Source organism: Palaemon carinicauda, chromosome 16, assembly GCF_036898095.1.
Source record: "Palaemon carinicauda isolate YSFRI2023 chromosome 16, ASM3689809v2, whole genome shotgun sequence".
NCBI classification, from domain to species: domain Eukaryota; kingdom Metazoa; phylum Arthropoda; class Malacostraca; order Decapoda; family Palaemonidae; genus Palaemon; species Palaemon carinicauda.
In genome coordinates, this window is record NC_090740.1 from 69,503,930 (window position 1) to 69,527,574 (window position 23,645).

At 39.4% G+C, this 23,645-nt stretch overlaps 1 protein-coding gene across 17 annotated transcripts in view; it reads right to left on the minus strand.

The window, feature by feature from the left end:
* The window catches only part of LOC137655764 (uncharacterized), a 38,152-nt gene that overhangs the window by 518 nt on the left and 13,989 nt on the right, over nt 1–23,645 (minus strand). For 4 of the 17 annotated variants that reach the window (XM_068389876.1, XM_068389889.1, XM_068389892.1 and 1 more), the window contains 2 exons: nt 11,462–11,545; nt 87–224 (listed from right to left, as the gene is read on the minus strand). In XM_068389876.1, the coding sequence (XP_068245977.1) occupies nt 87–224; nt 11,462–11,545 (222 nt within the window). Of the gene's footprint in view, nt 1–86; nt 225–11,461; nt 11,546–11,998; nt 12,143–12,227; nt 12,408–13,293; nt 13,397–14,990; nt 15,014–15,171; nt 15,302–15,581; nt 15,726–15,932; nt 16,023–16,800; nt 17,081–23,645 lie in introns of those variants that run through there. The other 13 variants (XM_068389883.1, XM_068389881.1, XM_068389882.1 and 10 more) reach the window with 13 other exon arrangements.

A 23,645-nucleotide genomic window follows, 5' to 3' on the forward strand; every position in this document is an offset into this window, starting at 1 on the left:
CATTAAAATGAGGACTTTATTTGTACTGTCTATCATTCCATTTTGCTTTTTAAAGCTGTATAGTCTAGTTTGTAAATTTCACTCACCTGGCTGTGATTATCAGTTTGAGGAGGCCTTGGTACATAGATAATTGAATCGTCACCATTTCCACTCAGATTTGGACTGAGAGAAGTCGTGTCATCACCGCCCTGTGAAACGACTGGCTCTTGGTGATTCTCATCATCCTGTCGGTTGTATAGAGCAATTAATCGATCAACTCTTTAAACTAATCATATGAATACATAATTAATCGAAAAGCGTGATCAAGCATGGCGTGAAAAGAACTATGTACCCAAAATTAGTCAGGTGGAAAATCTGAAAAGTGGTCAACTAGGTGGAACTAAGACGACATGCGCGGGAGAGTACGCTACCAGTGGTATATCTGCTTGAAAAGGCTGTGGAGTTTGGAAGAAAATAAAAGAGTAAGGTGCGTGTAAGTATCTATTGGTTACTTGAGAGTTGAGAGGTTAAATGACTTTCTGAAATGAAAAGCTATAGTTAAAGATAATCTCTGCATATTATTACGAAAATAGGAAGGAACAACTTGACAGAAAAATCTGTTTTCTATCTCAAAGCCTAATATTACAATAAATCAATTTCTATTATCCACAGAGACTATCTTACAACAATTGATAAGATTAATAATAAAAACAACATTAATTGTTATGAAATATGTCGTTTAAAAATAATGGACTCGCACTCGAATACTCTCTTTTAAATCTTATCAGGATTTACTTGTATATGAGTAAGGCATGGATAAATGTCTTGATTTCCTGAAAACAGAACTAATAAGATGTACTAGTTAATTCAAACTTGTAAAATAAATCTTAGCAAGAGACCAACCGCAACAGCAATGATAACACCAGAAATTACAATACAACGTAACAACAAGGACCCCATGAAACCTTGACTTCTTCGCACTGTAGAACAACTTGCAACTACTACCTTGAATTCGAAAGGAAAATAAATGAAATAAAAAACCTCTAGACTTTTTGTTGGCTTGATATATTGGAAACACATAACACGTGATTACTTCTACATTCATATACTAAAGAATTTAGCAGATGCAGGATTACTTGTGCTGTTCTTCTCTGGATTATATATATATATATATATATATATATATATATATATATATATATATATATATATATATATATATATATATATATATATATATATATATATATATATATATATATATATATTTGTGTGTGAGTATGTGTGTGTATATATATATATATATATATATATATATATATATATATATATATATATATATATATATATATATATATACATATATATATATATATATATATATAATGTATATATATATATATATATATATATATATATATATATATATTTGGGCTCAAGCCATGTCGTCCTGATGGAGGTTCCTATAAGTAGCTTCCTAAAGGATATATGTACTACAGTGATATTCCCAGAGAATTTTACCTTTACATCTCCAGAATTCTAAATCCTGCCACGAATATCCTAAAATTTTCTCTCAAGAATATCGCATAATATCAGAGGACGTATTCTTGACACGCCACATAGCAATCTGCACCCCTAATAGCGTTTACGCTTCGAAGAGGAAAGTGGTAGAATAGAAGGGGAGCCGTATCAAGGTTACCCTAGTTCTCATACTGCTATTGAGTATCACAACAGCACCATATCCAAGATGGCAAACATTACTAATTTTGTAGCGAATTCGCACGGTGGTGTTCCCTGTTGATCTGACATTTTCGATCGATTTTCAAGGATTATTATTATGCAATCTCCAGCTTCTTTCGCCTCTGGAAGGTTGAGTATTGAATCTTTGCAATATGTGTATTTTAGTTCCTGTCTCACAGTGAAATTAGAGTAATTTATTGTGATCAGGAGCTAGGCCTGTTACCGGCGGCGCCATGGGCGCTGTCGTTTGTTGGGCATGTGTTATTTTGTTAGTAAAACGACATTTCCGGTTTTAATAGCATTAATAATTTAATTATGAAGGCTATTTAGGCATTTTATACTTGTAAAGATATTTATATGCATAATTTTCCTTTTTCTGTGTCGATCGTATATGTCAGAGTTTCGGTGATTTAGGTAACCGAGATCTCACCTTGCCTAGGTAACCTAACTTAGGCAACATATACTTTCGACATTTCCCCAGTTACCCTCGTGTATTGGTTATCAATTCATTGGAGATTGATATATCCAAGAATTATTATATAACCGATGCTCATCTCTATTAGAGATTTAAGGGTAATCTCTCTTCCCTCTGAGTGTAGCCATAGGCTACAACCATAATGGGTCGGCCTTGAATTTTTGATTCAGGCATGAATAGCCTAGGGTTTTCTGTCTCGTCCCTTAACAGCAGATGGCAAGTTTTGGGACTTGATCAGAACCTCAGAGTATTTAGTCTTGTGCCGGCAGAGTGAATAGTCATTCCCCTGCCGGCTAGGGTGCCGGCATAAGAGACTAGCCCTCCCTAGGCTACACCTGAAGTGGAGGTATGATGCCGCCACCTTCTCCCTGTGGCCTAGTAGACTAGTTCTATGCTCGCAGACCCTAGGCTGAAGAGTAGTATACTTCTGAGGCCTAGGATGGCGCGGCACTGGAATTCTGTTTCTCCCTTGTTGAGAGGAGGCGACACTGCTGCTGTCCCCTTAACTGTATTGGCACACCCTAGGCTGGAGAATCGAAGATTCTCCATTGCCGGCTCTTACCACACCTAATATAGGACCCTTTTCCTCCCCCTCTGTTCTTTTATGATGGCCGAACCTTTATCCTTCTTGAGCCGGCGTCCTGCAACCTTACTGTTGCCGGTGGGTTGCCAGGACTGGCCAGACTCCCTCTCTACAGCCGTTGTCCGGCTGCCTACGGCTATGACAGCTGCAGGCAGCCATGACAACTGCCGGCGACCATGTGTCTTACAAACTGTCGGCGGCTATGACGGCTGCCGGCGGCGATGCATGCTGCTGGTAGCCATGTCATTTGTTGGCAGCCATGATGGCTGTGAGCGGGAAGTCCCTTCTGTCACCAAGGTCCTTGGACTGCTAGCCACAAGTTTTATTGTCGGAGTACCGCCAGCCAGGCTAGCACAGATAGGTGCTGACTCAGCCAGCAGCACGCCGACTGTACTAGTGCTGCCAGAGGCTAGCCTGCCGGCGATGTATCGGCGGGATCTTGCCGGCAATAGTACTGTGGGTGGATGGAAGCCTGAATGTTACATTCTCCCCTTCCATTTGAACCTTCTTTCTGGAGAAAGGCAGTAAGATTAGACTTTACATCCTTAATTACTGTATACATACACAGTAATAGGTAGCCTTCACTCCATGCTATCTCTCTCTCTTTTAGCTAGCAGGCTGGATGTGCCGGCAAGAACTAGCTATGCCAGTGACATGCCGGCTGATCTACAGTATATGTTCATACAGGAAGTCAGTAAATTTGCAGTATAGGATATACTGCAGATATAAAAACTACTGTATATATTATACTAGTAGTTATTTCCAATATATCTTGGGTATCTCTACCCGGGTATTTGCTGAGCCCAATCCTATATTGAAAGAATATTATTTCTTCAATATTCTGATTAGAAATCAGTTTTCAGATTACCCTACAATATTAAATATTTCAAGGGCTGGGGTGTTACACTCCTGACCCTTAAAGGGTAGAACCCTTATCCTTGAGTCTCCCTGATCAGGAAACTCTATGATTTAATATTGTAAAGGAGGCTACAGCACATAGGTTGGGTGGGATACACAAATATATGTCTTATATTTTTCCTAGTCCAGTTGGTGTCATGCCAGCTGGACCGTGCCGTCAGATGCTTGCCACAAAGGCAGCACACTGGCTGAACTACACTATATATAATTATACAGTAGCCAGTAATTTTAAGCATAATATATACAGTAGTTATTTCTAACATATCTTGGGTACCCTTGTGCAAGCTTCTGCTGTTACCGCTCCTATATTGAAAGAATAGTATTTCTTCAATATTCTGATTGAGAAATCAGTCATCCTTACCCCAGAGTGTTAAGAATAAAAAGGGACAGTGATTTATACACTTCTCTACCCCTAGGGGTTAGAACCCTTTTAGTTGGAGTTCCCTTGATAGAGGAATCTCCTTATAATTAATACCGAGGGGATGTAACAGCATTTGCTTGCACGGGATACACAAGTATGTGTCTCCCACTATCCCTTTATAGCTTACTATCCTAAGCTATTTTGTTAAAGGATGACTTCTTTTTATTGCTTATCAGTGAGATAATCAATTGTATACTCATTCGGTTTTCCTTTCTTTACAGGAGGAACACCAGATGACATGTGTTGAAGTCTTCTGCAAGATCAAGAGTAAATGTTTTACGGTCATAATACATGCAGGTTTCATGCCCCCTGCAATATTATTTCCAAATCCCTACATTATTGGAACCCGCAGGTTTGCAATGTATATCGGACTTAAATGTCTGAGGGTTTCGAGAATCTCAAGTCGATAGAGACTAGGGATGCAGCTCGTTACAAATTACGCAACTGGGTGAGAGGTTTCCAGAAAATCTCTCCGGGACCTTACCTACCTAATGATAGGATGCATTAGCTACTATTACCAAAAGCAAGTAAGGAAATAGTGGTGCCCCAGGCACAATTCACATCTCCCGACGGCCAAATAGCCTTTGGGAAGGAGGGCAGGAGACGCCCACGGGAAGAAGGGGAGAACGTCGTGTCAGAATTGTTTCCATCTATGCCGGCTCTAGAGCCATCGACATCGACATCTTCACCTTCTACCCCTCTATTAGATGGAATGGACCAATTATGGACCCAAGTGAAAAATCTAATAGAAAATTTTTGCAAACAAGACGAAAAGCAGGAAGCGAAATGCAAGGTAGAGCCTCGTAAAGCTCCACTTGTCACTCCCCAAGGGTCATACAAACGACCCATAGATCAAGACCTTCTGACATGCTCCAAAACCAATCCCTGGAGGTTTGCGGAGCTGATGCCGATTTTAAACGGCAAACTCTACATATCGGAGAAGATGGGTGCTGTTCCTTTGGACAAAATCCAGTTTTGGCCAAACTTTGACTCTTTCCGTAATAGTTTCGTTCGACTGAAGTATGAACCAATGTCAAGAAAAGGAACGGAATCGAAGGAGGTCATGATTCTCGACCATGATAAGGCACAGGCTATCCTGTCAAGTAGCCTGAAAAAGGCGGGTTATTTGGTGTCAAAGGCATTCACACTAGGTAACAGGCACCCTTCCTTTCTTGCTCCTACTTCAATTTCATTCCCCTTTATGGGGAAGGCATTTAAATCTGTTGCCAAGGCAGTGGAGGCAGGTAGACCATGTCCTGCACTCGAGGAGTGTAAGCCTCTGTCACTAGCCTTTCCCAGACAGGAGAAAGACTGGAAGGAAGCCCACTTAACATTTTCAGTAGGAAGACTAGATGCGGATGTCGCCAGTCGGCAGTTTAATGAAAATCTCCCTAAATTATCCGAGTTTCTCTTGTATAATGAACAAGAGACAAAGGAGAGACTTGCAGCCTCCCTATCCCTACAAAACTACATAGAGTTGTGTTCAACCCATCAAGGTACCCCAGACATGCTCATGGTCTTAGCCAAAATACATATGGCTACCTTAGTAAAAGGCCTTTATGAAGGCTATAAGAGCATGTAGGGAGTTTGTGTTCGCTGCTGCAACAGTGAAACATGAAACAAGGAAGCTAATATCTTCCAACATCTGGGGTAAAGACCTCTTCCCAGACGAGGTAGTTAGAAAAGTGATTAAGAACGCCACCACGGAGAACATAGGACTTCTCCAAAAGTGGAGCATCCTTTCAAAGAGAAAGTCTTCCACGGTTGTGGGTCCCCAACCTAAAAGGAAGACGGAAAAGTCTGGAAATATACATCGGGCTGTTCAACAACATCCCACAGTTGCAGTGACCGCGGTGCCACATGTAGGTGGTCGAAAATATACATCTACTGATCATTCGAAGCATAGAGATGCTTCTGGTAGGAGGGAGGTTCCTTTAGGATCGCTGGACCTTCGATCCTTGGGTCCAAGGCCTAATCAAAATAGTAATAAGAATGGAGGTACAAATGTCTCCACCATCATTTCCTCAACTCTTCCTACAATCCAAAACCCTCCTGGAGGAGTATACCTAAGAGCTCTAGAGCATACAGATGGTAAGGAAACTATAGTCCATCGAATTCCAGGGAAGGCTGTTTGGTGTTCACGAGAAGGACTCAAGAAGACTCAGTCATTCTGAACTTGTCGCCACTCAACAAGTTCAAATAAAACAGCGAGTTCAGAATGTTAATCCTTTTGAACATAAGGACCCTGTTTCAAAAAGGGGTGTTCGTAGTCTTGTCAGACCTGAAAGTTGTCTATTGGCAATTTCCAGTCAATCACCCCCTCCCCTTCTATCTAGGATTCAAGTTACAGAGGGTAACGTATATCCTAAGAAAGATACTTGTCGGACTGGACACAGTCCTAAATATCTTCACAGGATTGGCAAACAGTCACGCAAAAACCAAGCCTAGATAAGGGTCAGGCAGCAATGTACCTGAAAAAGAGGCTGGGGTGGGCAGCACCTAAAGTGGCTGGTCTATGAACATCCAAGGAAATGATCTGGTTCCCGGAACAGCGCGGATGCAAAATAAGCTTCAAGAAGTCTCGATTCTCTCCAGCTCAAAGGTTTCAATGGCTAAAAAACCATTGAAGCCCGTGGTCACACCAACTCTCCTTTCCCTTGGGAATGTAAAAGGAGATTGCACGTTTGGTCAAGAGACTCTGGTAATCAATCAGATTTCCAAGATGCTAACAAGGAGGAGCTCTGAACTCTCTCCAGTTTGCAATAGACAGACCCAGTGCTAAGAGCACTGCTGAAAGATGCGTTAAGAGTCTGGAGAAGATACGCATCAAACGCTCGAAGAGAACTAAAAAGACCGGTATCAGCCCTTCCTTAATTACTTCCCTAACAAAGGTCAAAGGTCGAAAGTCCCAAGACCGGGTTGGTCCATTCATGAGTGGGGAAACTCTCTCCACGCAGATCAGACTTCCTATGGCTGATTTGGGACACCGAAGCGGTAATGAGAAGTTGCAATCGACAATGCTAGAGAACGTCTCATACAGTCCAGGTGACGTTATCCATCCCTTCCTTAAACCTGTCAGCAGTTCATGTACAATCGATCCACAATGTGACAGTGGATGCTCTACTTGGGCTCAAGCCAATAGAGTTAGAATGGTCCACGGACGCAGACCTATTCTCTCCCAGATGGGAACAAGTCCGCGAACTGCAGATCAACCTCTTCATCATGAGCGTCTTCAAGAAACTACCTCGATATGTAGCCCCATACGAGGATCCTCTAGTGAAGATAACAGACATCATGTCTCTATTATGGAAGGGATGGACTCAGGATTTCCTGTTCATCCCCTCCAATCACCTGCTGAAGGTCCTCAACATGCTGAGATCCTTCCAGGGAGGAGTAGCTCTGTTGGCTCCCAAGTAGCCCAAGGGCAATCTGCCCTCTTTAGTGAAGGAACTGAGGCTGAGGCTGGCCCTAGTTCTGAGCCCAGGACTATTTCAGAAGGTTCAGAAGTTAATTGCCTTCAATTTATCACAGAGAACCCTAACCCTTCATTTCATGATTTTCTTGCCCTAGCGGTTAGGAAAACATTTGGGATCTCAGAAGGCAATATAGAATTCCTAGATTCCTAGAAGAATACAAGTCTAAGTCAACTAGAAGACAATATTTGTCTTCTTGGAAAAAGTGGGCTGCTTTTGTAAAAGCAAAAGGACCGAAAGAAATTTCAATGAACTTCTGTCTGTCCTTCTTTGTCCACCTTCATAATCAAGGTCTAGCAGCCAACAAAATAACTGTGTGCAAGTCAGCCTTGACTTGACCTCTTCTATATGCCTTTCAAGTGGATCTGGCGAATGAAATATTTAACAAGATCCCAAAGGCATGTGCAAGGCTTAGGCCTGCAGCACCACCAAAGCCCATCTCTTGGTCTTTGGACAAGGTCCTACATTATGCCTCATCTGTGAACAATGAAGATTGTTCCCTTAAGGATCTAACCCAAAAGGTTATTTTTCTGTTCGCTATAGCCTCCGGGGATAGAGTTAGTGAAATAGTGGCCCTATCTAGAGATGAGGGCCACATTCAGTTCACAAAAGCGGGAGAACTGAATCTCTTCCCTGAGCCAACCTTTCTTGCTAAGAATGAGCTACCCACTAAGAGGTGGGGTCCCTGGAGAATCTGCCCTCTGAAGGAAGATGTCTCTCTATGTCCTGTAGAGTGTCCAAAGTCTGAAGTTCTACGAAGATACTTCATAGAATTTCAGACTTCAGGGGAGGACAGCTCTTTAAAGGAGAAACCTCTGGATCAAACTTATCCCTAAAACAACTGAGGGGGAAGCTAACCTACTTTATTCGTAGAGCAGATCCTAACAGTACTCCCGCAGGTCATGATCCGAGAAAAATTGCTTCATCACTGAATTTCTTTCAGTATATGGACTTTGAGCGTCTGCGTTCATACACCGGATGGAAATCATCCAGAGTGTTTTACAAATATTATGCAAAACAGGTCCATGAACTAAAGCACTATGGACTAGTGGCAGGTAGCGTATTAAAACCTGCGCCCTAATTACTGTCATAACCAGTTAATTAATTGGGACTTTGAACGTCCTCGCTCATATACTGGATGGGAATCATCCAGTGTTCTACAAACACTATGCTAAACAGGTCCATGAACTGAAGCATTATGTGGTGGTGGCGTGTAGTGTATTCAAACCTGCCGTCTAATTCTGCGATAAACAGCTAATTGACTGGGACTGTCAATTAAAGGGAGAAGGTGTCATCACTTTTAGTGTGACCTACTTTGAATGGGTGTTACCATGGTGACACTAACTCTGTTCAAAATCCCAGGTGTGGAATTATACAGATACCACTAGTGCCGTGTGTACGTAGTACAACAGTGTCGATAGAAATCTTATTATAAAATTTTTCTTCAATCTGAGAGTGGCACTCATTATTTCTTTCCTTTCAAGAAAAAAATATAATTTCTGTATATGTTACAGGTATAATTCCGTTATCATGCTACATTCGCTTTACTTGTTAATTCATTTAGTCATTTATTAGAAATAAATGTCTATTAGAATGTAATTGCGTCCTAATTCCCCCGACAATTGCATGTTTAAAATGCCAGAGTTCTTTGACTTACTGAAGTAAGTATTCTTCATATAATTGTATGCTTGCAAACAATGGATATAAGATACACTGATATTGATTCGGTAATATATACAAACTATGAGACTGTTTGTATATTCAGTGTATACTTATGTTTGTTCATACAATATATGCTAACCTTGAGGCCCCTTTTCTACTGTCTAGAATGACTCTTCCCTGTAGGGGGCAGGAAGCACTAACATCGTTTATGATTACTGATGATGACGGAGAACTGTAACATCATTTGTCTCAATTGGTCCAAATGACCATAGAAATGTTGTCCCAAGGTTAAGGCACTGATGAAAATCCACAGATACATTAAAGCTCTGGTACGCTTCCATCAGGACGACATGGCATGAGCCCAAAAAACGGATTTTGAGCGAAGCGAAAAATCTATTTTTGGGTGAGATGGCCATGTCGTCCTGATGGACCAACCCTTCTTTTCTAATAGAAAAGATCTGCACAGTATCCTTCCGGAAGTACTGTATCTGTCGCACCATGCTCAATGCTACAAGGAATGTTCACCATCTTGGATATGGCGCTGTTGTGATACTCAATAGTAGTATGAGAACTTGGGTAACCTTGATACGGCTCCCCTTCTATTCTGCCACTTTCCCCCTCAAAGCGTAAACGCTATTAGGGGTACAGATTGCTATGTGGCATGTCAAGAATACGTCCTCTGATATTATGCGATATCCTTGAGAGAAAATTTAAGGATATTCGCGTCAGGAGTTAGAATTCTGGAGATGTAAAGGTAAAATTCTCTGGGAATATCAGTGTAGTACATATATCCCTTAGGAAGCTACTTATAGGAACTTCCATCAGGACGACATGGTCATCTCACTCAAAAATAGATTTTTCGCTTCGCTCAAAATCCGTTATATATATATATATATATATATATATATATATATATATATATATATATGTGTGTGTGTGTGTGTGTATGTACATATGCATATACATATAACATATACTTATATGTGTATATAATATGTGTGTGTGTGTGGTTGTACGTATATCGATGTGTGGATGTATGTTTATATACATCATTCAATGAACACAAAGCTGGCCGAAATATGAAATCTAGCACACCATGATTAAAACTACATTACCATAATTAATCAGGTGGCAAGCTTCCGAAAATAGGTGAACATCGTGCCACACAATGATATATATTATAAAAAACTGTCTATGCCAGTTCGAGATAAAAATATCAGAATTAGAGAAGAATATAATGTTCCCTCGTATCTTTCCATTCAGATCCAATTTAAAATTCACTTAGAAATGGGAGGATATAGGAAGGTTAATTAGTCGTTGTTGGCTAAGTACAAAAATAATACGCCATTATAAAATTACAAAAAGATTTCAGATTAATATTAATAAATGATAATAATAATACTAACAATAATAACAGTTGTGAGTAAAACCTACTTGTCCTCATATCTTAAATTCTATTGCTGCATCAACACTACTTTATATACAAGCATTTTCTATAAAGCATACGATACCTTTGCCTTCAGAAATTCTTCAAAGGACTTAATTTTAGTCTATTCTATCAGTACATGCAAAATACAGATCATGGCCGCTACCATAAACGTTCTGCGAGTTTTAGTCTTGCAATCGATTGTTCATCTTCCAGACATTCTAGTCCGTGGTGTTGATTGGTTCAAGTGGTGTCTGGTATTCGATTAGTCATTGGTCAGGCATTTGTATCTTTGGTGTTGACTGGTCAAGTTGGCATCTTGTCTCAGATTGGTGTATCTGAAAATTTTAAACCGTACCTTCCTCACTATAAATGTAAAGTTTTCTTTTACGAAACTCCTACATTTTGTACAATGGAATAAAATCTATCGCTTGTCTTATGAAAAACAACATAAAAACAATGATTATGACAATAGGAATCTACCAAAAGTGAAGTGATAACGAACTGATTTGCTGGGTATGTAAAGCGAAGAAACACTCTCTCTCTCTCTCTCTCTCTCTCTCTCTCTCTCTCTCTCTCTCTCTCTCTCTCTCTCTCTCTCTCTCTCTCTCTCTCTCTCATATGCATAGCAGTAATCATTATCCTTGGTTTCTCTACAGTCAAACCATTTAAAAAACAAAAGAGGACTTCTGATCAAAAGAGTAATATATAGGGTAGCCTATCCGGCATCAGTTTAACAAAGCTAACATAGTACAATTTCCATTTGTATTTCCATTCTACTCACCTCAACCTCTACCAAGTTACCGACTTCCCCATCCCGATTTTCCTCATCTGTAACGCGCGAGGAATCCATGACCAGACGAGTTTCCTAGAACATGAAGAACAAATATAGTCCTCACTTCTATTACTTGCTTGCTAAAAGGGATAAAAAGCTTACCTGACAGTACAGCTATGCAATGTATGGGAGGTAAAAAGGTAGCAGAGGAACTACAGTACGTACTCTATGTCTATAATATATCCCAGATGTTGAATTCAACAGAAATGTTGGATTTTGACTTGCCACACTCTAGTTTTGCTATTCAATCATATATATATATATATATATATATATATATATATATATATATATATATATATATATATATATATATATATACATATATATATATATATATATAATATATAATATATATATATATATATATATATATATATATATATATATATATATATATATATATAGACTGCATATATTTATACAAACACATACATATACTGCATATACATATTATACAGGTTATACTGATATTCACAGACTTACATAGGCATATAAATCATATGTATGTGTGTGCGTGCGTGCGGGCTCGTAATGGAATCCTTTACCAATAAATACTGGCTGACCAGCATTATTCGTACCATAGAAGTAATCAATGTCATCAGAGAATACTGCTCGGCCATGTCACGTTTAAATAGATTACAATCAACAGTGCGGAGGCTAGTGGAGACAACACGTATGGCCAATAACGGTTTTTATGGGGAAAAAAACGCACCCCTAATGGCGTCACTGATAATAGGCACTGGCTTCCTCGGTTCCTTGAAACTACAGTAGTTTCTCGTCACTCGTGATGATTCATGCATGAGCCACCTACGCCGAGCCACCGATGTTAAATTTTCCTTGCATCCCGGGCGTCAAGAAACCCCCTGACCCCTCCGAACTCTGATGTCAGGTCCTAGGGAGAATTCAGTGATTGATAGTTAAAAATTCTAAGTATCGAAGCATCAGTCACATTTAATGTTGCTAATGCTACCATACATACTAAGATGACGCATCCTGGTTACGAAAATCAAGCAGAAATGCAACAACCATAGTGGTATTGCATAGTCCTAGAATTCCACAAAAAAAAAAAAAAAAAAAAAAACACACACACACACAGGAGTCACACAATCTCACTTCATAACAATGCATCCGACGGTCTAACCTGAGGCTAACTAGGGAAATAAAGGACTTGCTGCGGCGCCTGTTTTCTAGACTTCTTAAAATCAACCGGATTCCATACAGCTACTGCACAAATTATATCTAGGTCATATGAAAACAAATATTTAAATGATGCTGTTGAGCCCATTGTTCATATTTAAAACTGCAATCAACATCTGGGCCAAGACAGATCTCAGGGGGAATAGATTTTCAAAATAAAAAACGAAAACAAGGAAAACTCACAAAAAGTAACATCCCTTCACTTACATCTGAAAAAAAAAAAAAACAGGAAAGTGCTATCTACGACTAAGCAATCGCTCCACTGCAACAGCAAATCGCACAAAAAAAAAATTGCAAGTTCGTTAGAAAAAAAAAAGAAAATAATCCACACTCAAAGGAAAAGGAAAAAGAAGTATAAAATAGACCTATTTACTATATGCAAGGTCACATGCATGAAAACATAAAAAATACAGAAAGAATTTTCACAAACAAGGCATGAAGAAATTAACCAACACCATCCCAAGCCCTTGTATCCACAGCACCAGCTGAGAGAGAGAGAGAGAGAGAGAGAGAGAGAGAGAGAGAGAGAGAGAGAGAGAGAGAGAGAGAGAGAGAGAGAGAGAGAATAAGTATATCCCTACCTCTCCTTATCTTGATGTTCAGCCCCTATCCAACATCACCGCCTTCATAAAACACAGTTTCTCCAACCCTTCTTTCCTCCTCGACCTTCTGACTACTCCTCCTCTGGGAAGCAAATAAATTGAGATTTAATCTTTACCTAAGAGAATTTATTTAATTTTTTGAGTAGATTTTCACTGTCATTCTCTAAGATATGGGATTTTTTTTTCTCTCCAAAAATTTTAATCTAGGTCAAATAGCTAATGATTACGTAAAGGTATTTCTGACTTCTTTTTGCTTTGAGAGCGCATCAATAATATCGAAGGGTAGCAGTTGCATTCTTTCTTTTTATCCCTTCTTATCCTTTTTCAATTACTCTGAAGACCAAAACTTTCCTATTTTCATTTAAAACCTTGGAGTGTTTTTTTTTTCTCTCTACTTCAACTTTTATAATTTTAGAAATAGGTTAATTGCAGGTATCTAAAAGAAAAAAAAATAAGTCGTCAATATATGATTTAATATTTCTTTTCTTACAATCACGTAGTATTACACCCCTTAAGTTTTCGAGAAACAAAATATTTATCTTTTTATAACCTAACAACTTGAATTATTATCTAAATCAGAATAAAGTACTAAGTCAAGAGCTGGATAATCAAAATGGGTTCCAGTAGCCTACTTGGGGTTTAGCTGAGGGCCCACAGTCCATATCATTCTACGATAAATTTCATGTGTAGGCCTTGAAGTAACACCTGATCTGATTGGCGCTATCATCAGTAAGCCTATAAAAAATTTGATAATCCGTTCATTAGTTCACTATATTTTTATACGAAATTAGCATTTAATTTCTTACATCAGTGGGTTTGGCGGTGATTTTCTACCATTAAGGAGTTTGTAAAATTCCTGTGTAGCAAGATACACTGTATTTTGATTTGAAGAATATAAATTCGATGCTTTTTACAAACATTAATATATCGATTTCATTAGGTAATTGTAGAATACTTTTCAGCCTATAGATTTTGTTCTCGTTCATAGAATTTTCGCGAATATGAACATTCTTTACGGTCTTATATTCATGAGCGAGAGTGGAAGAAACATGTTCCTGCGAACAAGTTATTTATAGATGTCGTCGTCATCGTTCTTGGCTGTGATTGGCTGGCCGAGAGAAAAATTGAGGGGGGGGGGATAAAAGGAACAGTACCTACTTGGGGGTGCGAGATAGACGAATGGGAATAATCTTTTCTTTACACTATTCACTATTAATAGTTTCATAAAACAATTCTACCACCATTAAAAAAATTTCCAATACGAATTATATAACCAACCATTACGAAATCTTGAAACACGATAAATTAAGAAACTTATTGTACACCTGATATATTAGGGTAATGTTCGATTCCTACGGATTAATGTCTCCGTATGGATTAACTATCATGTCAATCCTACCTACGTATACTCTGATTGTCTTGAGGTAATGAAATGAAAAAAAAAATATTATGTCATTTCACAAGAAAACTTCAATCGTTTTCCAATATATCCAGCATTCAGTGGAGATGGTACGAATGGCACGCGTACCGATGTTTTCTCCGCAAAAAAAAAAAAAAAAAAAAAAAAAAAAAAAAAAAAAAAAAGCCGCAATACAAGACTTCTTTATTCACTAAATACGCATATAAGATTTATCATATATTACACAGCAAGTGGTTTTGGAACCTATAAGATTTACCATATATTTTCAACGAAGTTTTTCATAAAACAGGTGAAACCAGAACTGTACACTGCACTTTGATATCAACAGTCAATCAGATGCGTATTATTTACGGCCTCACAATCTGCACCACTTCAATTTGTTATTACCTTCAGTAAACGATCAATGTTAACAGTCACTATTGTTAAGGGTAGCCTACCTCTTAATACTCCTGTTATTGTAACGAAGTACAGCGAGTCCGTCAAAGAACTATAACAATTAACAATCCCACCGAAAAGTTAAAGGAGGAGCTTAGATGATTTCACCACGTTACCTCATACACTAAGTTGCCAATTATGAATTTACCAATTTTACTCGGGCATTTCTCTCTGGCCGTGTTTACTATATATATATATATATATATATATATATATATATATATATATATATATATATATATATATATATATATATATATATATATATATATATATATATATATATATACACACACATATATATATATATATATATATATATATATATATATATATATATATATATATATATATATATATATATGTGTGTGTGTGTGTGTGTGTGTGTGTGTAATACGAAAGCAACACTTACCGGTAAGTTGATCTAATATTTCCTTGAACATTTTGTAATTTTCATTAACAGTGTACTTTCTTAATATCACACATATAACAAAAATTTGCGTGGCATTCGAAACCTATAATCACTGATTCAGATACCAAATGAAAACTAACAAAGACGATAGTAGCTTACAAAGTACAAAGTAGCCACAATCACGTTTCGAGAGTAACTGGGCTAGAACTGTGTATGAAATAGGGTGGGTGTATCACTCTACTGGTGTTTCATCATGTGATGATATAAATTTATCATTCTTCCCAGCGTAAACTATTACTATCAGTATAGAATTGTATTATATTATTAAGTTAGATAATAGTGAACGTTTACCATAAGAGGAGCTCAGGTATCGCGGCGTATTTCGAGGGAGGCAATGCTACGTGTGTTACATTCTGTGTGAGGTAATATACAGCTATACGTACGACTACGTACAAGTTTCAGGTAAAAACGTTTACGACAAATGCAACTGGATCGTTGTATCTTTTAACGTTTGCAACGGCACTTCATTTTCTGGTCTTCCAATGTTAGCCAGCTTTATCAGCAAAGCTATAACATTGTTATATCACTGCAAGGAAGATTAACTTCATGAGCTGTTTTCTCTTTCCCATATTTTTTTTAAATGAGTAAATATCTTCCAGTAATTGTTTCATGATGAAAATTGTAATGACAACGTCCATCTGTATGTCTTTATAATGTTCAATTCTAAAATATTCGATCTCACCGTGAAAAAGAATACCGCTTATACGGAAATATTCTGACATAATTTTCTTCTAATATTCAATGAATCTTCTTTCCACGACCACGTAACAATTTATCACTTACTTTCGTCTCGACTTTTCATTGTATGTGTTTTATCCGTTTCCGGGTCAGATGACATGCCGGAATGAAAATCCATCATCGCATGTGTAACAGATGAATAAAAACTGTCCTTTTTTACGTTATGCTCTCAAAATATTCAGGTAATCAAAATAAATAACATTCACATGATTGAATCCGAGAATTGTATGAATTGTAAAGTAAAAAGCTTAATTACCACCAAATGTATATGGTACATTATAAAAAAAAATGATGAAAACCATCACAAAGATTTCCCTAATCCTTAATGGGTTTTTAAATAAATCGTTTTAGATTAGAAGCCGGTTTACCTCATTCACACTTCACACTGATTATTATTTCCCACAGAAACTCACAAACCCACCTTTCAATCATCCAGGGTTGGTACAGTTATCTGTTAATGGATGATATGCCAATTGACACTTGTGGTTGTCCGTTAACGCCCGAGGTTGATGACGTCTTAATGACGTTTCAAGTGACTTCATGGAAGTTGATGATGTATCAATGACGTCTCAGTGCCGCAGTGCAAATCTGTATAGAAAAGCTTGCGTTGTCCACACGGGGTCTTTCTAACCAAACGTATTAAGCACTAGCGAGACAGCGAGGCCGAGCCGCCGAGGTCTACATAAACAAAGGGATGTCTCGATTACTTGATAGCCAAAGTCAAACGTAAGCAATACTGAAAAGTTGCCACTTAATGTATTTATAAGGTTACAGTCGCACATTTTCTTCTTTTTATGTTCATTTAAAAACTTAAAAATTCTACAAATTAGTGAAGCAAACACGAAAAGTTCATTATTAAAGCATTCGTTCCACTTTATGCCTAATCAAATATACCGAAGAAATGTGTTAATTCTCTCATTCTGTCTCATTTCGAGCATTAAACTTTTATCTGGTCTTCAGCAGCATAATCTCATCTTAATTTGTCGTTCAGTTAGTTCATTTTGAATGTTGCATAAGATTTTTCATAAATCTGACCACCCTTTGCGTTTGGGTCTTCCCAAACTTTACAGGCTGCAAACGAAGAGCCTGTGTTTTATATAAGGTAAAGCAATCTATAAGCATGTTTTCCAATCCTGTACGTTGTCGGCTACTAAGTATGCAGTTTTGCCTCCTCCATCATAAGGCTTAATACTGCACAGTATTCAAGGAGTTTTATTCCAGCTGTGACCAGATTCTGGAATGATCTTCCTAATTAGACAGTTGAATCTGTAAAAATTAAGATATTGAAACTTTCAACGAATGCTGAATAAGCTGACATGATTATCTCTTCGTAGTTTAGCCTATATATGACATCTATTTTAACGTTGTTACTGATCTGAAGATCTTTTGTCTTCTTAATTCATTACTTTTCATATAGTTTTTTTTTTATTTATTTATCCCCTTTTCTCACCGGGCTATTTTTCCATGTCAGATCCTTTGGGCTTATAACATCCTGCTTTTCCAACTGGGGTTGTAGCTTATTATTATTATTATTATTATTATTATTATCAGTACAACCCTAGTTGGAAACGCAAGATGCTATAAGCCCAAGGACTCCAACAGGAAATAATAGCCCAGCAAGGAAAGGAAATAAATAAACGATCTAAGAAATAATGAACATTTAAAATAAAATATATATAAAAAAACAGTAACAACAACAAAACAGATATTCTATAAACAAATCATAATGTTAGATCTTAAGCAAGGCAGGATCAGGAAATGATAGTCAGCGTGATTTCGTAATTTTATTGCAACTGGTTTTCAGCCGAGGGATTAGGGAAAGACAGATAGCCCATGACGTGGACAATGACGTCACTAATGGGGCGGCGCTTAGGCGCTACAAGCAGCCTCATCTTAACACATCTTACATCTCCCCCCAAAATATTACGAGGGTAATATTTTCAAAACTTATAAATGGCAATATCAAAAGCAGATATGACAAACGAAATGCTATACACTCTTAAAGAAAAACATCAGACATGTAAGGTAAATCATAATCGTAATAATTAATGGTAACATTAGGATGACTGAGAGAGAGAGAGAGAGAGAGAGAGAGAGAGAGAGAGAGAGAGAGAGAGAGAGAGAGAGAGAGAGAGAGAGAGAGAGAGAGCATCAACATAACCTCAAGCGAAACCATTGCAAGATGCGCACTATAATTGAGTCGTGAATGCAACTCCAACCTAAAATTTCATACAAAACATAATTTTGCAAATATGAAATCAATGCACGTCGAAGTGCAGTAAAACAAAACAAAAGTTGCTTTCATTTTATGAATTGTCGGGAATTTCGACCTGATCAATCGAAGTTCCTGCCATTTGACTCCTCTTACGATTACGTCAAATTGGAGGGAGAGGAGAGAACTCGCGGGCGAATGAATGTCGTTCAAGACGAGAATGTTTAGAACCAAAAAGAGAAACCGCCTGGTAGGGGAGGCGCTGAGACTAAAGAAATCAATCACTTGTAATTTAAGATTAAGAAAAATAACGTCATTCTATTGTAACATGATAAAAAAATCCAATCTAGAAATTTAGGTTCAGGAAAAATTGCGCGAGAAAGGTGACGTCGGAGGATGCCGAGGCTTGCTCTGTCTCTTTGATCCGACGTCCCCAACCACAGTAAGTCCTATCTAATTGTTCTCTCTCCCCACCCCTAGTGTACCCAGGTCGGTTTCCATGTAGGTCTTGATAGAGTTATTGTAAAGTTTGTATCTGTTAATATTTTGTCGATCCTTGTGCCAGGGGATCAGTGTTATTGTGTAAAGTACGTCTAAAGGTCTCGGTAAGAGGTTTATCGAGATAACTTTATAAATTTTCAATTGATTTTGCTAAAATCTTGAGTCCGATGCGGACATAGTTTTTTTCGGTCACGCACATGTTCTTGTATGTCAAGTAAAGGTTCATTTTTCATGTTTCTCGTATTAGATTATTATTTTTATAATAAAATTTGTTAAAATATAGCCATATTCTATTTACTTCCCCGATGGTTTTGTGAAGTGAGTCCTTCAGACATTGTGATCAGCCCAGTACATCGGGCTATTGAGTATAAACCGGTGAAATTTCGCCACATTTGGTCCTTCGAACCGGATCACAAGTGCTTCTCAGAGCCGGACGGGACTAATTAGAGTATGAGCTTTTGTGGGTGGGAGAGAAGTAACAATTAAAGGTTCGTCTACGTCCCGATGAGCGATCGTCCACGTGGGTCAGTTTCTTTGAGTCCCTTCCGAACGTAAAGTTACCTTTCTTTCCTTGCCTTGCCAAACCCCCCCAAACGTAAAGTAAAGTTAATTAAGATGGCTGTGTCCACGATCGTTCATATCGAGGCGTCGATGGGCCTAGTAGAAGACTTACTGGGCGAAACGCAAAGGGCGCTGATGGAGACCTACTCTGAGTCCGTTTACCAGAATTTGGTAACGGAGTTGCAGACAGAGGTCCGACAGCTTAAAGAGCTATACAAAAGCCAGCGCGTTAAATTAGAATCTAGTATCGAAGCCCGAATTAGGCATATGTTAGGTGAAGCGACACGTGCTTCCACCCTATTGTATAATAGAATAGATAAAGTGAAAGGCCCTTCAACGGGGAATGTTGCCCTCCCCAGGTTGAAGCCGCTGCCTCTCCCCACGTTTGAAGGGGAAGTGCAAGAGTACGCATCGTACCGTGAACTATTCACGATCCACGTGGATCGAAGAGCTGATTTAGACGAAGTGTCTAAATTCACGTATTTATTGGGGACGTTGGGCAAAGAGCCGCTTAGGATCATCAAATCTTTAAGTGTAACTGCCGCGAACTATAGTGTAGCATTAGACCTATTAGATAAGCAGTATGGCAACGTGCACCAGACACTCGTGATTCAGCACCGTAAATTAGCCAACATCTTTGTGCCGTCACTAAACCCAGTAGAACTCAAAAGGTTCCGTTTTGAGTTGACCATCATTATTGAACAAATCAAAAGACTTAGTACCAATGACTTAGGCCAGGGCATGGTCATGAGCCTCATTAATCAAAAACTTTCAGAGGGAAAGCTATACCGCAAAGTGGTAGAGCATTTAAGAAAATGCGACTACACGTTGGACGAGTTTTTTGAAGCAATAGATTTTATTGTGAGAATGTTATAAGACGATGCGTTGCAGAGAGGCGACAGTCTTGAGAGTGACAAAAGACCAGACAGTAGTGTAAGACCGAAAACCCATCCCATCCACCATAATTCCTGCCCATTTTGTAGCGAACGGCATCCGCCTAACGGATGTCGCCAAGTGACTGACGTAGCTGCTAGACATCACATTTTGCTAAAAAGGGGTCTTTGTTTTAATTGCACGAAATCAGGCCATCGTAGCGATAAATGTCCCGTTTCAAATTCCTGTAGAAACTGTAATGCTAAGCACCACACTGCAATTTGCGATGTGGGTAGACCGCAGTCAATCCCTAGTCATAGTAGTAATAGTCAATCAACAACGTCCCGCCCCGTAGTAAATGCGACGCCTGCGCAGAACCAAACTGCCCCCTGTCCATCCAAAGTTAAAGTAGAATCTAAACCATGCACAAGCGCAAAGATCGCGCAGAGGTCTGATGTGGACCTCCCATGCACTATCTTGCCAACAGCCATGGCAGGTATTCAACAAAAGCAAGGTAGTAAGCGAGTCCGCCTATTTCTTGACTCAGGAAGCCAGAGGAGCTTCATCTCAGCAAAAATTGCCCGTCAATTAGGCCTACCGGTGGTAGGAAGAGTATCCTTGAATATAGCTCCGTTTGGTTCCGAGGAAATAAGCGGACAATACGATGTAGTAAGTTGCAAGGTTGAAATGGGGAAGAGAATCGTGCGTATGAAGTTGGTGGCACACGAACATGTGAACGTCCCGATACATAATGTGGGTTATGTAAAGGTCAGACAGCATCTGTTGACCAAGGGAGTCACGTTAGCCGATCCAGCAAACCAATCAGATACCATGAAGAACGTTCACATTTTAGTTGGGGCTGATTATTTTAGCTATTTTATTACAGGTGTTGAAAAAGTAGATGGGATAAATCTCTTCTTGACGCATAATGGTATGTCCCCGTACGGGAAGGTGCCACAGTGGCTGTTCCAAGGGGAAAAGGTCGAACAAGTAAGAACGTTGAGAGTGGGCAGAATCACGGACGAGCCATATCTGTATGATGTAGACGAGTGGTGGCGATTAGACCGTGTTGGCATCACCCCATCTGAGCAATACACTGTTCGCGAGGCCGTGGCCGTGCGAAAGGTATCGCAAAGCGTTGTGAGAAACCTGAGGGATATCAGGTTAGCCTACCATTCGGGTCGGATGCTAGGCCAGAAACAAATTATCGTAACGCTGTGGCGCAGTTAGAGTCGTTGCAGACCAAATTCAGAAAGGATAGGAAATATTTTGAACAATATCAGGGAGTAATAGATAGATATATCGAAGCAGGTTTTATATCAGAGGTGAAAAACCCCATAGTGGAAGGTTATTACATGCCACACTTTGGTGTTAAGAAAGACAGCCGTACCACCCCCCTTAGAATCGTGTTCAATGCCTTGGCAAAGTCAAAGGGTTGCAAGTCATTGAATGAATGTCTCTTACCTGGGCCCAATTTGGTAGAGGTAGCATATAGTTTAATTATAAGGTTTAGGTTGAACCGATATGCCATGTTAGCCGACATAAGTAAAGCATTCCATCGTGTTTTGTTAGATCCTCGTGATGCCAAATACACACGATTTCTGTGGCGCGAGGCAGCTGGTCGAGCGCTTACCTTCGCCTTTAGAGTCGTGGTGTTCGGCATCACAGCTAGTCCATTTTTGCTACAACAGATATTAAATTGTCATTTTAAAGAGGAAGGGCGCCCAGATTTAGTAAAATCCTTCTATGTCGATAACTATCTAGCCACGTTTGAAGATTTAGAGCATATGAGGCGAGAGCATGAGTCTGTTCATAACATCTTAAAAGGGGCGGGTATGCCCTTAGAAGGGTGGGCAAGCAATCACTTGGCCTTCGATAGCGAGAAACAGTGGAGTGAGCCTGTGAGTGTGAACGTGCCCGGGCTGCGATGGGCCCGGGACGTGGACAGATTGTGTGTGAAAGAAAGTAAAAGGATCTGTGAGTTGGGGGAGGGATGGGTGCCTACGAAGCGTAGGGTACTTTCCCTATAAGTCTCCATTTATGATCCGATAGGTTTGATAAGCCCATTATTTGTAAGGGGAAAACTCTTCCTTCAACAACTATGGGAGGATAATGTAGGTTGGGATGATGTGTTAGGAGAAGAAAGGGCTAAAGAGGCAAGTGAATTGTTGAATGATTTGAAAGCGGTGAGCGACATCACCTTTCAAAGATCGATAGGAAGAAGGGGCTTAGAACTTCATGTGTTCACCGATGCCAGCAGTAAGGCATATGGAGCAGTGGCATATACTAGGGACGAATGCAATCGGGTAAGTTTGGTTACCAGTAAAACCAGGATCACTCCGAAAGGGATGACCAAACTGACGATCCCTAAGTTAGAGCTACTGGCCTTGTTGTTAGGCAGCAGACTAGCAAGAACGCTCAAGGAACTGATCGAGCCACGGGAAATAGTAACGTGGACCGACAGTAAGGTAACGTTGGCATGGGTAGCATCTCCCGATGCCCGATCTAATAAAAATGTGTTTGTTTCTAACAGAGTGGCGGAGATTATTTTTATTCAGCAGGTTTGTAGTTTCAGTCTGAACCATGTCCCTAGTCATCAGAACCCTGCCGATATCCTATCCCGAGGTGCAACGGCTCGACAATTGCAAGCTAACTACCTGTGGAGGAACGGTCCAGAATTCCTCAGGACCACGGGAAAACCTGTTCCTTGCAGGGAAGAAGATCCACTACATCAAACTCACGTAGTAGCGGCGGTACAGGAGTTAAGGGAGGAGATGTGTCCTACCCCCCCAGGCGAGATTTGGGACATCCTGAAAAGGGAAGTAGGGTTCCAATTCTTGTTGAGAGTAGCCAGACTAGTTTTAAAGTTTGCTAAGATAGAACGGCATCCGTTCAGTATTGTTGTCCAATTAGAGCAAAAACATTATTTGCCTACTGTTTATGCCTACTTAGAGGGCGGAGTCAGACCCCCTCGTGAAGTTGCTAATTTTGTCAGACAATTGAATTTAGTTTTAGTAGATAATCTCATCTGCACCAGGGGACGAGTGTCCCATGTAGGAGAAACTGATCACTTAATTCTCTTGCCAGTCAAAGGGCATTTAGTTAGGATGTATTTAAAT